The sequence below is a fragment of the Macaca mulatta genome, chromosome 6, assembly GCF_049350105.2.
Source record: "Macaca mulatta isolate MMU2019108-1 chromosome 6, T2T-MMU8v2.0, whole genome shotgun sequence".
NCBI lineage: Eukaryota > Metazoa > Chordata > Mammalia > Primates > Cercopithecidae > Macaca > Macaca mulatta.
In genome coordinates, this window is record NC_133411.1 from 102,315,574 (window position 1) to 102,331,698 (window position 16,125).

Genomic DNA, 16,125 nt, shown 5'->3' on the forward strand with positions numbered 1-16,125 from the left:
ATACCTTTAGTTTCCCTTTTGAACCCATCATGGAACTTTGAGTTAACTAAAGGTTAACTCTTGAGAATTCTTAAATTATTTGAAATCAATCAGCAAGTATTTATTAAATACTTGGTATCTACCTTTGTATCTAAGCTGCATTATAAGCCATGATAAAGATACCGCCAAAAAAAAAAAAAAAATTCAATGTCAAATATAATTTTGGAACTTTGCTCAAAACAAAAAAACTTTCTATAAAGTGGATTGTTTAAACAAACAGTTATAGCTAACCAGTTACTATCTGAGTGTTTACAATGTGTCAGGCACTATCCATTTCTACTACCACCTCTGGGAATTCTCAGAAGCACCCTTGTAGGGTAGATAATATTATTCTCATTTCTCAGGTAAGTCCTGTGAATTACTGAAGGCTACACAGCTAATAAGTGACCTGGGGCTCAGAACTGTGCTCTTATTCAGGATTTTATATAGTTAGTCTTTCCTGTCCCCCTCCAACAATAGTAATATGAAATTTGAAACTGAAAGCCAGATAATTAAGAATCACTTTTTTGGTTTTGCACTATGGTAGAAGGAAAATACCACACAATTTGGGAACTTGTTTTTACTTGCAAAGTAAATAAGTGGACACACTTTTCCCTGGGATGCAACTTGGATAAAATAGATCATCTTTCTTTCCCTCTATACTATTTAAGAACTGGTAGTAATGATTCTTTTGTTCAAGAGTCACTTTTTTCTTTGTTCTTTAGGACATCATCTGATAGAGAACCCAAAGAAGACTATCTAATAATTATATTTTAACCACTGTAATAAAAAAATATCTAGGCAAAGAGAGAGGAGGAAGAAAGAAACTTGGAGTTAAAAGTAGAAAATAGCACATGACATCAGCTGATCCTGAAGAAATAAAATACACTCTGCTCTTATTAAAAGCCAATAACATGCTTAGAATAATACATGATATGAAATTTAGAAATAATCCAAAACTACTTTAAAAAAAGGTATCTTCTTCTTTGCCTCAAACCTTGTATTAGATGCCAAAAAGAAAGTCATTAAGCTTCACAAACCAATCTAGTATTTTGCCCTGTGAGTCAATGTTACCCTAGATTCAAAAGAAATTCCTTTTCTACAGATTTGGAAGAACCAGATTAAAGAACATATGAAGTAAAGAATAATTTCTTTCTAGCCACTACAGCATGGAAAGAGTGAAATATAAGGGATTACCAAAACCAACATCTATTTAGCACAATCCCTGTTTTGAAAGATAGCTTCTAGAAAACGGTGGCTATCTGATACATGCCAAACTTTTTATATATATATAAAAATATATATATATTTCATATATATATCTATATATAATAGATATATCTATATCTATATATCTATATCTATATCTATATATTATATATAATATATAAGATTATATATATATATAATCTTCATATATATATATATATATATGGTTGTCTTAAATTTTAGGATTTCAAATAGCTCTTGAACATGGAAGGCAAAAATCTAAACTAAATAACCAGCCAAAAAGTTAGTTACTGTGAACCAGCCTTTAAATCAACAACACTTGGCCAGGCATGGTGGCTCACGCCTGTAATCCCAGCACTTTGGGAGGCTGAGGCAGACGGATCATGAGGTCAGGAGACCGAGACTATCCTGGCTAACACGGTGAAACCCCATTTCTACTAAAAATACAAAAAATTAGCCAGGGGTGGTGGTGGGCGCCTGTAGCCCCAGCTACTTTGGAGGCTGAGGCAGAAGAATGGCATAAACCCAGGAGGTGGAGCTTGCAGTGAGCCGAGATCGTGCCACTGCACTCCAGCCTGGGCGACAGAGCGAGACTCTGTCTCAAAAATTAAATCAGTCAATCAATCAATCAATCAACACTTGAAGCATAGTATCCCACCATTTTTTCCCCAGATTTAATGTGGGCTTTATAATTGTATAATTAGCTTATATGTCAAATCTGACTGTAAATGCAAATAAAGATTTGTTTCCTGGGATCATGATCTCTAAAGCAGAAGTATAAGGAGAAGTGGTAAAATAAGCTTAGACTGGAAGATGGAGTTTTTTTTTAAACTAGAAATTAATAAAATGTGGCATCGAAAACATTTTTTTACAAAGGGAACCATCAGGGGGCTTGAAACTGGGAGACTACTTGATCATACTTAATGTTCTGAAAAGATCACTCTAGCTGCTGTGGATTATGGGGGAAGGGTAGAAACTTGAGGCCACCTCAAAGTTCATGGCAGTGATCCTGAGGAGAGATGATGGTAACTGGGACTGGAATAGCAGCAATGGCTGGGGTTAGGTTCAGGATATTTTGAAGGTTGACAGTACTTGCTGATAGATCAAATATGTCAAGAAAACAGGAGACAAATCAAGGGTTGCTAGTCAATTTCTAAGCAATTGATAGAGAGTTCTGCCACTTACTGAGATAGGGAACACTTAGGTAGATAGAGATTTTAGGAGTAAAATAATGAGTTAATTTTAGAAACAGTGAAGATATGAAAACAACCTAAATGCCCATCAACGGTAGACTGGATTAAGAAAAGGTGGTACATATATACATGGAATACAACACAGCAATGAAAAAGAATGAGATCATGTCATTTGCAGCAACATAGATGGAGCTTTAGGCCATTACCCTGAGCAAACTAACACAGGAACAAAAAAAATACCACATGTTTGCATTAATAAGTGACAGCTAAACATTGAGCACGCATAGACATAAAGAGGGGAAAAACAGACACTAGGGGCCTACCTTGAGGGTGGAGGGTGGAAGGAGGGTGAGGATCAAAAAAACTACCTATTGGGTACTATGCTTATTACCTGGGTGATGAAATAATCTGTACACCAAACCCCCATGATATGCAATTTACCTACATAACAAACCTGTACATGTACCCTGAACCTAAAATAACAGTTAAAAAAAAATCTTACTTGATCCCTCATAGATTCTCACATCAACAAAGGAGAGGATCCTTTATAATAACAAAATCAGGTAACGCTTTTATAATTTCCTTTATGTCTGTACTTATTGAAATAGTTGATTGTCAGAGGATAGTTTTCTCCTTGCAATGATTAGCCATACCCTTGAGAAAAACTCCTACAAGGGTATAAAACACAGTTTGGATATGTAAGATTTGAGATGTCTGTTAAACTTTGATGAGGCAGTGTATTGGAAATCAGTACTTGGAGCTGGAGAAAAGAATAGATCTGGAGATAAATATTTGGGAGTCATTAATATATAGATGACACTTAAATTCAAAGGACTAAATGAACTCACCTAGGGAGGCTGAACAGATAAAGAGAAGAGAGACAGAGCTCCAACATTCAGAGGCCAGCCAAACAGAGGAAAGCAGGCAAAGGAGAATGAGAAAGAATGGGCAGAGAGGTAGGAGGAAAATCAGGAATGTGTTTCTAACAGGAAGAAGTGGTCAAGAGAATGGAATACCGCTGAGGTCTGGTAAGATGGAAACAAAGAGATGACCACTGGACTTTAACAGGGACTTTGTCAGGTATAACCTCACGGGTGTGGTGGAAACAATGGGCTGAGCAGAGGATGGCAGGTAAAGAAGACATCTCCTTGAACACAAACTTTATAGCGTTTATTTTTTCACATTTGCCTGCTTCTACTAAAATGACAAGCACTTTCTTGGCAGGGACCATTCATGACTTATTCAGCTTTATATCTCCAATGCCTAGTTCTATCCCTGGCAAATGTCAGAAGATAAATACACGTTTGCTGAATGAACAAACGAATATTTGGTAGTTTAACTCTTCTACCTCTTAATTTTTTATGAAAGAAAAAACATCTTAAGATACTCAGCTGAGTTTTTATTACATGGACACCTTTTCTGGTTCTTGAGGCATCATGGTTTCTAATAATGGAGCCAAAAGCAATGATATTAAATGTTATCTTAAAATATGCTAATACTTAAGTTTCTAGTTAAGCATATTTAAGTATTAAAAAGTATCTGTGAATCTTATAAGAAAGTTCAAGCCTGGCTAGACCCTTGAATAAGCTCACTGTTGAGTGAAAAAGTCTTCCAGACTAGGTTATCTCCCTGAATCAAGAACCAAGCGCTCACAGTAGTCCATTCCATTACAATGTGTATGTATAGCAAAAGTTCTATGCACTCATGATTCCTTTGTTTTGTTTTTCATAAGGAACTACCAACAAAAAAGAAATAAAGGAATCAAAACACCAAAACAGAAATAGAGGTAATGTGAGGTAACTGAAAGTACTCCTTCAAGGCCTTTAGGAATTATGTTATTTCAAAATAAAACTTGAAATGTAAATCCAGGCACATTATATAGAGTTACTTACGTTTCATTAATCAATAGGGACAGAAACCACAGAAGATCTGATTTCCATGTTAAAATAAAATTACATTTCATATTATCAGTGCCTTAAGCACAATTTATAGGGGTTATTCAATAAAGAAAGTCTATAGAAATACAAACAAAATTTAAAATGCCCTGCTCAAAACCAAATTTTTTTCCCAAAGAATTTCAACTTTCTTCAAAACATCAACAATCTCCAAAATTTCCATCCAAATAAAACAGTTTATATAAGACATATTAAGCAACACAGCACTGTTTTATATATCTGTCTGCCTCAAACTCCTGAATAGACTTCTCAAATATAAAACATCTAATCAAACCCAAGTCTCCTCATTATAAATTAAAAGGCTGAGTGAATGTTCACCAAAATGGCACTCACATCTTTATCTCCCCTACCCCCAACTCCACTCTCCCATCTGCTTCCAATTTCCCTTTTTCTATCAGGGGTACCCCTCCTAGTGCCAATGGCTAGAAATCTCAATTCAATTCTGCTTCTAAAAATTTTTTTTTTTTTTTTTGAGACGGAGTCTGGCTCTGTCGCCCAGGCTGTAGTGCAGCGGCGCGATCTTGGCTCACTGCAAGCTCCGCCTCCCGGGTTTACGCCATTCTCCTGCCTCAGCCTCTCGAGTAGCTAGGACTACAGGCGCCCGCCACCACGCCCGGCTACCTTTTTTTTTTTTTTTTTTTTTTGGTTTTTTAGTAGAGACAGGGTTTCACTGTGTTAGCCAGGATGGTCTTGATCTCCTGACCTCGTGTTTCGTCCGCCTCGGCCTCCCAAAGTGCTGGGATTACAAGCATGAGCCACCGCGCCCGGCCAATACCTTGTTAAATTCTACAGATTCTATTCATCTCCTGCATCTCCCACCAACACCCTAGGGTGGACTCCAGTCATCTCTGGCCTGTACCACAAACTTCTTCCTAACTTGTCTATCTCCTTCCAGATTCACATTATAGTCATCCTGCACATGAGGGCCAGAATAATCCTAAAACACAGATCAAATTACCTTATGTTTCTACTCAGTGTTCACAGAATAAAATCCAAACTTCTTAGTAAGGTAATGAATCTGCTCTGACCTACTTTTTCTCTCTTAAACTCAACTACATTTTTCTCCTGACCGCCATGTTAAGCAGAACAGGGTCTTTATGGCAATTCTTGGAGCTTGCCCTAGCTACCACTCTTCTTTGCTTACCTATGCCATTGTTTCTGCTGGAGATGTGGTCCCCATCCAGTTTCTGTCTGCTAAAATCTTGCTAAAATCCTTTAAGATCCAAGGATTTTAGACCAGTAACATATAGGATCCCCGCAAAAAAAAGAAACTCATCCCATTTGTTCAACAATCTAGTTACTATGAAACCAGTAGCCAAATGCCCTTACTGTAGAGGTCAATTCGAGGTGATAATTTTATCCACGAATCTTCAAGGAGTTTATAGCTTAATTAATAAAATTCTCTTTTCTTATATCCTGCATTAAATCATGCAAATGCCAGCTTTGGTCTTTGCTGGCAAAGTATTAATGGAAACTCTTAAACCAGTTATTCTTGAAGATTCAACATAGCTCTCAAGAGCCATAATACTGCCACAGAAAGAAATAGGAAGGAAGGAAAGAAGGAAGGAGATAAAAAATAAAAGACAGAGACAGAAATCCTTGCTAGAAACCTGACCCAAGTTATGCCGTGTTTTCCAGCTTTAATTGGCTCTAAATACATGGACATTAATTTATTATATTCTACCCCAGAACTGCAGGAGATTTGTGCATAAGTCATAGGAAATTCTGTATGGAGCTGCGGTATGCAGGACAGTCAGATAATTGGGTTATATACGTGTTGTTTTCTTTATTATAAAACTTAGTTCATCTTCAATGTAGGATGGCCATAATATCACATTTTAGGGACATTTTCTCAAACAATCCAAAATACATTTGGCCCAATCTAGCAAATGGTGGGCTGGATCTAGTGCCAGACTCCTGAGCTTCTCTGTGGCAGAGAAAAGGGTCATCACGAATTGTTAAAAGTGACCTAGCCTTGGTTCAGCTGAAATTCTCATTTTCCTCTCTCTGCTGGCTTTATCACCAATTACCTAATAAGCCTTATGAGCACAGCTTCTGTAATTTTTCACAAGTGCAAATGGAGCAAATGGAAAGGCTGAATCTGGTGATTGTCCTTGGTAAGCTTTTCTGTAAGTCATTCCAAGAATTCTACGCCCCTTTCCTTTTAAATTCTTTTCTTGAACATGTTCCAATCCTTCACATATGTTCTTTCTTTCTCTTCCCAATTCGGGTGCCAAGCTTCCCTGTCTATCTTTTTAGGCAATCTGGCTACTACTTTTCTCAGGGAGGAACACCCTCCTTTGCACTGAGCAACTGGGCATTTGAATAAACTTTCCAAACACTGAAGGATGGGGCACAAACTTGACTTCACTTGATAAAAAGCATTTTAAAATGAAGCACAGACTGAAAATGGGTCTAAGTTAAAAGTCAGTAGGATTAATTCATTTAAATTAAACTTGGCTACATTTTAAAAGTGGAGCAAATAGAATCTGCTAAAGCACACCTCACTGTTTTACTTAATAAACATGTCCAACAGTGGTGGCAGTGCTGTGCTGGCAGGTCTGGATGCTCAAGTGGTGGCTTAAGAACAATCTTCTGTATTTATAAGGCAGATTATTGAAAACACACACAAAATATGGGCAGGCAGAAAAAGAAAGAGAAAACAGCAGAGTATGAGTCTTTTCTGTGTCTTAAACTATAATGAATCAAATGCTAAAAAGTTCACCTGGTAGAAGAAAAGGATAAGGCGAGGAAGTCACTTACCCTCTGACCTGTGGACTCAGTGATTTAACAAAAGGTCAAGTAACACACTGAAGGGAGCTACTATGAAGGACAATAATTTTGGAGGCTTAAATAAGAACTTATGCTTTGTAAATAGCATCTAAAATTATGAAAAATTAAATGGCAATATATATGTACAAATTTTAAAAACATTATCACTTTCCTAGAAGACACTAACAAAGGCAGAAAAATGTATTTCAATTCAATGGAGTTGACAAGAGAAATGTGTTAGCAGAATCCCACTTAAAGGCATCTGCTTTCTGATCTTCAGGGAGAGAGCAGGAGCAGCCCCTGCCCCCAAACACAACTATGCTAGACTTTTTATGTAATAGTTCAGTAAACATGGTAATGGTATTTGAGCCACCACCTTTGAAACTTTGAGTAAACATTTTTTAAAAATTAAATTGACAGGCTCAGCAATAACAAAATCTGAAAATAATGCTTTGATAAAGTTTTTGTTATAAAAATAAATTACTCAAACTTCAAAATAAAGCCAGCTGCATTACTGAGGAACTTTGCTAAAATGTATTTTTAAATGTCGGATTTTAATTTTAAATATAGTTTTCCATTTGGGAGAAATATGTAATTATAATAATATATGCTCATTTAAAATATGTAGAGCTTATGTAGACCACACAATCACAGATAACAATTTAAAATGACTATAAAGTTGTAATTTGTGATTTTATTTATTTAGCAACTTTTCTCCTCATTCAAATGAATCTACATTTTAAAAGGTTAATATTGTTGATATCTGTATTATCATCTCTAAATTTTTCTGCCAATCATGAAAATAACTTTCCAGTTAACATGATACTGGAATCAACTTGAAGCCATTTCTGTATTCAGCGTGAGTGGGAAAACAACTTTTAGAAGATATTTACTCCAACTATAACTTTCATTGCTGGACTCACAATGCCCCTCTGACTGTTTAGAAAGGTTCCCAAGATCACTTCTCTAAAAATAGGAAACCTGAATAATGAAGGTCAAGTAGGATTATGTGTCTTTTGAAACAGTAAGGAATTGTAATTTGAAAAAAAACAAGATTTCAGAATTTTCATCAAATATTCTGTTTCCATGAACCCTAAGAACTCTGTAAATTTGCTCAATTATATCTAAAAAAGTTCTCTGTTCTGCCTAAATCATAACCCTAAAACTTTTAAATTCACTTCTTTGAAGCCATAATTTGAACCCTTACATCAAAGTGGGTTAATTTAGAAGAGTAACTCCAATAGACAAAATAATTTGGACAAAAAAAGAATTCTCTGATGCTTAATTTAGCAAATTAACCTGTTGAAATTTCTGGCTCTTAGTCATTAGAAGAGAAGGCGTAAGAGTCATCACTTTACATAGGCCAGAGCTGCTTCGAGGCTACCTGTCATCAAGTACCCTCCTATATGAATACAGGAATGGTGGGGGACAGTTTTATATGAGAAATTAAAACCATTTTCCCCAAGAGAGAACAGGTTTGACCACCAGAAAACTCTTCCCAATTAGCCAATCCACGTGAACATGTTCCCAAACAGCAGCTTCAATTTAAAGTCATGAGCCCTATTTCTAATAACGATGGAAAGTGAAAAAGACCAAATTAATATCCTTCCACTGGAGGATAAAAGCTTAGCCAGATGCCTACTGCTAGCAACTGTTACTGTGCCCATAGGAGCGCACTGGTCTGTCTGAGTCAGAAGGAGGGGCACTGAGGACACATATGTGGATGGAGCCTGCAGTAAGTACCAATGGTACATTCAGTCACCAGAAAGGTATCTATCTCATTTTTTTGATTTCTTCCCAGTTTTCATCCAACTGAGGTTGACAATTTCACTCCAATTCCTGCTTGCTTTTCCACACCCCTTAAAAAGTGTTTCCATGGCTAAGCTGACAGTGAAGCCTGAGGACGGGAGCTGGTTAAGAATGGTCAGCTCATGTACCATCCCCCCCACGCCACTGCTTCTACCATCAGTTTTGCAGGAGAAAAGGAATCCTAGGAGCAATACAATCTATCTGGCTCCGTGCTTTAAGGTAGAGAGATCTGGAAAAAGTCTTCCCCCTTTCCCTTTGCTGCCTCTGTAGAGACCAACCAGACCGATAAATGTGTATGCACAGAAATGGAAGAAGTACTAGAAGCAGTCAGAAGCAAATAAAGCCACTGACTACTTTGGTACCTCTTAAAAAGTAAAAACTTTTTTTTTTTTTTTTAATTAAGAACTAAGTGGTGGGTTGAGAGAGAAAGAATTTTTGATCTTCTGTCTCCTGGAAGCTACTGATACATAAATGCAGGGCTTTTTAGAGCACTGTAAACTTAATTCCAAATATGAAAACACTAGGGTATAGGAAGCAAAAATGAAGGCCATCCAAAGGTAAGAAAACAAAGCACTCCCTTCTGGGGCCCCCAGTGGTCATGCAGATCAGCGGGCACTGGGGGCATCTCTGTCACTTCACTTTCCCTTCCCCAAGTGGACCTCCTCATCTGCCCCCTTTCCCCACAAGTGTACACTGTCAATCTTGCTGTAATCAACTGTACAGTTTGCCTATTGTTTTCCTAAGGTAGCTGGCTGACCTACTGCCCCCCAGAGATGCCTCTTCCCACCCACTGTGTGTCAGTCTTTCTCTGTTCCTCTGGTCTGCTCCTCAATAGGGGCTAGCCGCCTCCTGCTGACTTCTTTCTCTCTGGGCCTCTGGGTTTTCTCTTTACATTCCCTGACCTACCTTCTTCCCACTGCCATTCCTTCCCACGCCCTTCCCTTGGAACAGGCAAGCTTATCTTTCCATCTTGCAAGGCTGAGTTTCTCTCCACTGTCTGCTTCTGTCCCTCTGCCTGTGTTTCTGGCTTCCCCCAAATGGGCCTCCCACTCCGTTTGATGCTGGTCTCTTCACTGCAGGTGCACCTATCTAGGAGTAGCTATTGGCCCACGCAGTTTTGTATTTCTTGTATCTCTCCCAGCCATTCTTGAGGTTTTCTCCCGAGATTTCACTGTATGTAGGAAGGTACCTTTCTCCCTGTGCATGCACTCCTCCTTAACGCCCCCTCACCCCACCACACAAAGTCTGTGAGTGTTTTTCACCATATGCTTCTCTGGTTAGTAACACAAGTGTCCTAGCACGTACACTCATGTGTCCACCCAATTCTGTGAGTGCCTTCCTAACAATACACTCACCTCTGAAAGTCTCCACTGCTGTTTACAAATACCCTATCCTGTGAGTTCATTTTCTATCCAAAGCCTGCACAACTAATGCCTTCTCTGTGCGCACACTTATGTCGGGGTGGGGGGGGCTCTCTGAAAACATTCCCAGTGAACCAGGGTTCACACCTCTCCTGCCGCTCTGCCTCAGACTCTGACTTCGCTCTGTGTATTTAAAGTGCCTGGCTTTAGTGGGAGCTCAACAGATGTCAATTCTTTTCCCCACTTTTAGCTGAATAACTATGTGAGTCTGTGTCTCGGTGTCCTTCTGCCCCTCTGTGCCTGTTTTATGAGACCGGTTGGAGTGTGTTCCTCAGGGTAGAATGGGCTATTTGTAAGATGCCCCGTGGGTTCTATTTCCCTTCCGACTCTCTTCTCCTGTAAAACTTTACAAGTTCCCCCATATGACATAACCCTCCCTCATGCAATGTATCCACTCCGGTCTCCCTCATAGGCACACAGTACTGCGTGTCCATAAACTGCTTCCCCATGCACCCTGGTTACTACGTCCCTTCTTGGTGCCTCCCTCTCTCTCCCACTTTTTTTCCAACATGAAAGCGTCTGGATTTGTGGTGCAATTACAGTGAACGTGCGCCTATCTGAGCCTCTCTCTGTACTGGAGGGGTGTGTGTGTCCATGGGCTTCTCTCGAAAACGAGGGGTGAGAGGCCCGAGTCTCTGCCCGGGATGCATTGCATCCTCCCCCCACCTTCTGGCTCGTTCCCTGTTTACACGTCCCCGAGTCAGCCCCAGACGCCGGGAGTTTTTTTGGGTACGTAGAGCGTCGGTGAACCTCCATCCTCAGAATCCCATGTCTTACTCCCGGGGAGCGCTAAGTGTGTGTGAGTCCTCAGGTCTCTCCCCGGGACGCCGTGTTGGTTTGTGTCCGCCCCCGGACACGGCGCGTCTCCAGTAACGCGATGCGCCGGTGTCCCGGAGTCCCTGAGAATGCAGGTGTGTCCCCTCCCCCCCGTACGCGAAGCGCCAGTGTCCCTGCCGTTCCAGTGTGCGCCGCCCCCTTACACGGACTGCCTAAGTCCCTATCTCTACGAGTACACCGTGCGCCCCTCACCATGCGCCCGAGTCCCCATCCCTTCGAGCACACAGTGTGTCCCCTGATACGTGAAGCGCATGTGTCCCCAAGTCCCTGGGAATACAAGGTGTGTCCCACCCCCACACGCGGAGCGCCTGTGTCCAGTCTCTGCGGATCCACCGTGCCCATGTAATTAGAAAACGCGGACAGCTGGTGTCCGCGAGTGGTCCCTGGTTCCTTGCCCACACGCTGCTCGCTACCCGCCTTCCCCGCAGAGGGTAGCGTGGTCATCTCACTTCTCTCATCGGGGCCTCTCTCCCTCTTTAGGACCCAACAAGCCAGGAAATCCGCGTGCGCCGTCGGAAAGTCCCGCAGCGGCACGGCAGCCGACCCAGGGCTGCGGCTGCCTCGGCCCCGCCGCCAGGGGCCGCCCGCCTGCCCGCTTCCCCAACGCCCAGGCTGGCCCGGGACTGCGGGGTCAGCCACCCAGCCGGCCCTGCCCTGCCTGGCTGCTGCGGGCGCTGACGGCGGCAGCTGCCAGCCCCGGCTCCGCCGGCCCCGCACCCGGCACCCGGGCAGGGGGAGACGCGGCCAGGCAGTAAGGGGTGCGCTCTGCCTCCCCGAGCCCTCACCTTGTGGCTCTGGTAAGTCTCGAGCGCCCGGATCGCCGTCTCGGTGAGCTTCACATGCAGTACGGTGATGTTGTCTTGCCCCAGCCGTCCGCACGACAGCCCATAGCGCTGCTCCTCCCGCAGGCCCGCTGCCCCCCCCGCCGCCATCTTAAACTCCCCGGGGTGCCGCCGCCGCTCCGGCTCTAGCCTCCACTGCGGCCGCGGCTGCTTGGGCTTCAGCAGCCGCCGCCACTGCTAGGGCCATCCCGCTGCTGACGTACTGTCATATACTGCGCGGAGCCAGAGCTCGGACTGCCACCGCCGCCACCCGCCCCACCCTCCGGCCCCGCGCCCCGCCCCGGGCTCGTCTCATTGGTCTTGTTCCCTTCAGAACCGCCCTCATCGGCCGCCCTCCACTCTCACTGGGGCGGGGCCCAAAGTCGCTGGAGTTTTGCTCCTGGGACGGGACGTCCAAGAGGTAACAGGCTGACGTCTAGGTGACGCGCCAACTTAATCACGTCTGACGTCACGTCTGGTCGTCTTGGCTCGCCGGCCGAGATTGGCCAGGCTGGCTTGGGGACTCCCCTGCTAGTTGGAAGTCCAGGTTGCCTGGTCTGGTTACCTGGAGTTGGAGCCCCGCCCCTGTAGGGGACGGTAGTGAAAAGTCAGAATTGGGGAATCTCGCCCTGCGCGGGTGGTCCCTGGAGAGGAGGATCTCCACCTCCGATGTGTAAGGGATGGCCGTGACCAAATAAGGACTTTGTTCCCCGACGGCTGCGGAAGCTGTGGAACTTGGTGCGTGCGTGTGGGGGAGGACGCAGTAGGCGGACTCGCTAGAGATCTGCTCCTCAAAACTCCTGGTACTGTAGTTGAGCAGACGGGATTGGGAGGAAACTGCTCACTCGAAACTTGAAGTTATCGGGTGCCACACGCAGAGCTTATAAAAACAAAACCAAAAACCCTTGAAATTAGTGAGTTGACTCTTAGATGTAGGAGTTGAGTTAGATTTTGTGGAGCATCTTAAGGACAAAATCACGCGGGAAGTTAAATGCCTTTCGTATGGTGGGCATGGTATAATAGAGAATTGAGTTCGAGGTCTTTACTACGCCATGCCCTGTTGTGATTCTCTGGGATGGTATCTTCTTAAAAAGGACTCTAGAAGAGTAAAACTGGCATTGTTCTAAATTAAAAGAAACGTCGACAGTTCTCATTCTCTGATTCAGTTTGAGTTTTGTCCTTTTTTGATAGGGCTGTGTGAAAACCTAGCTAGGGTTTAAAGGTAAGAGATAGGCTGTCGAGGATAAGCGAAGTAGATGGGGGCGTGAGGCGTGTGCACAGGCCTGGCATACTTTCCATTCTATCCACAGGATGCTTCCTGTGTAGGCGTGGCTAAAAGAGGGAGCCTAATCTGGAGTCCCTTTCAAGTTGTGTGTGGATAGACTGACAGATGGGTTCCTGTCAGAGGATGGATTAATTGGGTGATCAGAAACACCAGATAAAACCATTGAAAGCTTTCAAACTGTTGAAAGTCAGTTTAAAAAAGTTTTTTTTTTTTTTTAATAAAAAAACGGAGACGCTTGTTTTTACTCTCAGCTTATAAAACCGTGTTCTGTTCTACTGGGATCCCCCGGGAAAGTTTATAGATATTTAATCAGTGTTTTTCATTACTTTAAATAGGATTATGGCTATAATTCCATGTCCTCCCCTCCCAATAAATGCCTTCCCCACCGTACGTGTACACTCCCTTTTGATTCAGACTCTCAAACAAAGTAGGTGTATAATGTGAATTACAGAATGAATTCTCGTTCCATGGATTAAGTGGAAACACCTGTATTAAGCATTGCTCCATCACAGGAAAACAGTTTGTAAATTGACTTAATTTCAATCCACTAAGACTGGCTAGCTGTTAAGACATAATTAACGCTTGCTAATTTCATTTACTTTGGTGATACAAAGTTATCTTAAATTCATTGAGTAGAGAAATTAAGGAATCATCAAATTGGATTAAAAAGTTTACCCTTAGAAGGGAAATAGAGGCTTTATTACCTAGTTTTCTCAGCTTTCCAAAAGTAGAAACCTTATTCAAATAATTCATCTCTAAGCGGACTATAGTCTAAAAATAATTCTGTACTTGAATTTTTCTTTTCTCTCTCTGGTTTTTTTTTTTTTTTTTGCTTTGATACTAAAGGACTGAGCACATAGCTAAAGCCTTAATTATGTGGGGGGCGAGGGGGAAGGGAGGTTTGACCGGAACAAGTAAAACCTGTATCCTACTGCTTTTCCGGTGAATGTGGGTAAATCCCCACCCACATGATATCCTAACTTGGCCTACTCTTACTCAGAATTTCTGATGACATCCAAGCTGGTGGGGGAGGAGTAAGGATGGTTTTCGTTGTAGTTTTCAAATATCTGACCTATAGCTTCTTACTAGTAATTGATTTTTTTAAAAAAATATAGTAGGAAAATTTTTCCCATGCCCTATTTTAGTAGGTAAGAAATCTTTCGGGGATTAATATATTATTGTAGTGAGTTAATGTTTGTGTTTTTCCCCTTTTGAGCTTTTCAACTGTGGTAGGAGGAAATGATCAAGTACAAAGCAATATGGTAATCTAGTAGCGTCTTTTCATTGATGTCTCACAGGTATAGTACACATTATGCCTGCCTGAATCAGATGGTCAAGTTATGATGCTGGTAAGGATAATGTATTTTGAGGAGGCTTATGAAAGGTGCTTTTTGGGAAGGTTGCCATTTTATACGTATTTTCTGTATCTTTATCTGATTTAAATAATTAAATTATCATTGAATATCAGTTAAGTTTAACATGCTGTAGAGGATTTAAAAATTAAACTGTAAAGTCTCTAAAGGAATTTTCTGTTTCAATGTGGCAAGTGAACAGTATACTGAAAGCAAAGCAATTAGAAAATTAGTAAATGCTAATTTGGATGGTGTTGGTGACAAGCTCAAAAATTCAAAGAAAGGAGAAGTCTGAAGAGGTTTAATGAAGGTGATAGTACTTGAACAGCTCTTGAGGGTTGAGTAGATTCTAGATAAGTTGGAGGTGGTATAGATGGAGACAGGCCAACTAAAAATGATCTTAATGATGATTCCAGGTGAATACATTAGTTTTATGAAGGAGGAACGGAGACTCCCATTAACTTAAAAGCAACCTGCCTAACATAACCAGGAGAGGCAGGGTCGGAATCACCTCTTTAAGTGTCCTTCCAGTCCTTATATACACTGAGTAGCTATGGATTAGATTTAATAACTGAGAAGAAATCTGTCGTATAAGACAGTTCAGTACAGAAAAAAGGCTAAAAGGAATCTGATGCAGGGCCTGCTCCATCTCTCATGTCTAATATACAGTGCTGGCAAGGGATATGTGAACATCAAGGCCTTCTCTGGCCTTCAAATACTGGGCCACCCCTCATTCCAGGTTGCTGCATATTTAATGACTGTTTCTCACATCTTTGGTGCAGTGGTCACCAATTCAGATGCCTTCAGGGACTATTGGATACCCAAATGAGTGAAACAGGGCAGATACAATGTCATAGGCACTGAAGATGCTGGACTGTAGTGAGCTGGGAGCGTTTAAAGGGCTGAGTGATATCTTGGTTCAGCTGACTGTTGCCAGGTAAAAATTTTAATAAACATTTTCTGGACATTAAAAAAGTTTTAGGCCAAAGTTAGCCCACAGGTTTCTAGTTTTCCAGATCTTCTGTAGTGACTGCCAATGCAGAAGGGCATTCTATCTTATACCTGTGTTAGCAGTTTGGAGGTTATTTCTTAAACCCATCTATACAAAAAGTTAATGCTTATTAATGTCTTAATACAAGGCAATGGCTTCTGTTACAGAAAGAGAACATAGAACCTTATAGAGTTATAGCACAGAAGCTCTCTCGATGCAGAATTTCCAGAGAGAAAATCTTTCCCTTTTGAATTCTCTTCCCCAATGCTGCTTGCTCCCTTGTGCAATGGTTGTGTTTGACCCAACTATTACACCACTCTCCCTTCAAGACTGCCCAGCCATGTACTAAAATCTAAAATGTACTAAATTTCCTTGCCTTGGACACAATTGAAGTAGAAGCTTCATAGTTTTAAAAGTACTTCAGCAGATATTTATAGAGAA

At 41.7% G+C, this 16,125-nt stretch overlaps 1 protein-coding gene and 1 long non-coding RNA gene across 5 annotated transcripts in view; one reads left to right on the forward strand and one right to left on the reverse strand.

The window, feature by feature from the left end:
- ELL2 (elongation factor for RNA polymerase II 2) overlaps positions 1-12,293 on the reverse strand; it is a 76,298-nt gene extending 64,005 nt beyond the window's left edge. For both annotated transcript variants that reach the window (XM_078005000.1, XM_001094059.5), the window contains exon 1: positions 12,021-12,293. Coding sequence is in view for 1 of the 2 variants with exons in the window: in XM_001094059.5 (XP_001094059.2) it covers positions 12,021-12,167 (147 nt within the window). In the remaining variant the exon portion in view is untranslated. The remainder of the gene's footprint in view (positions 1-12,020) is intronic.
- Positions 12,294-12,508: 215 nt separating this feature from the next.
- The window catches only part of LOC114678858 (uncharacterized), a 242,552-nt gene continuing 238,935 nt past the window's right edge, over positions 12,509-16,125 (forward strand). For all 3 annotated transcript variants that reach the window (XR_013418429.1, XR_003730449.2, XR_013418430.1), the window contains exon 1: positions 12,509-12,794. This is a non-coding gene — a long non-coding RNA (uncharacterized LOC114678858). The remainder of the gene's footprint in view (positions 12,795-16,125) is intronic.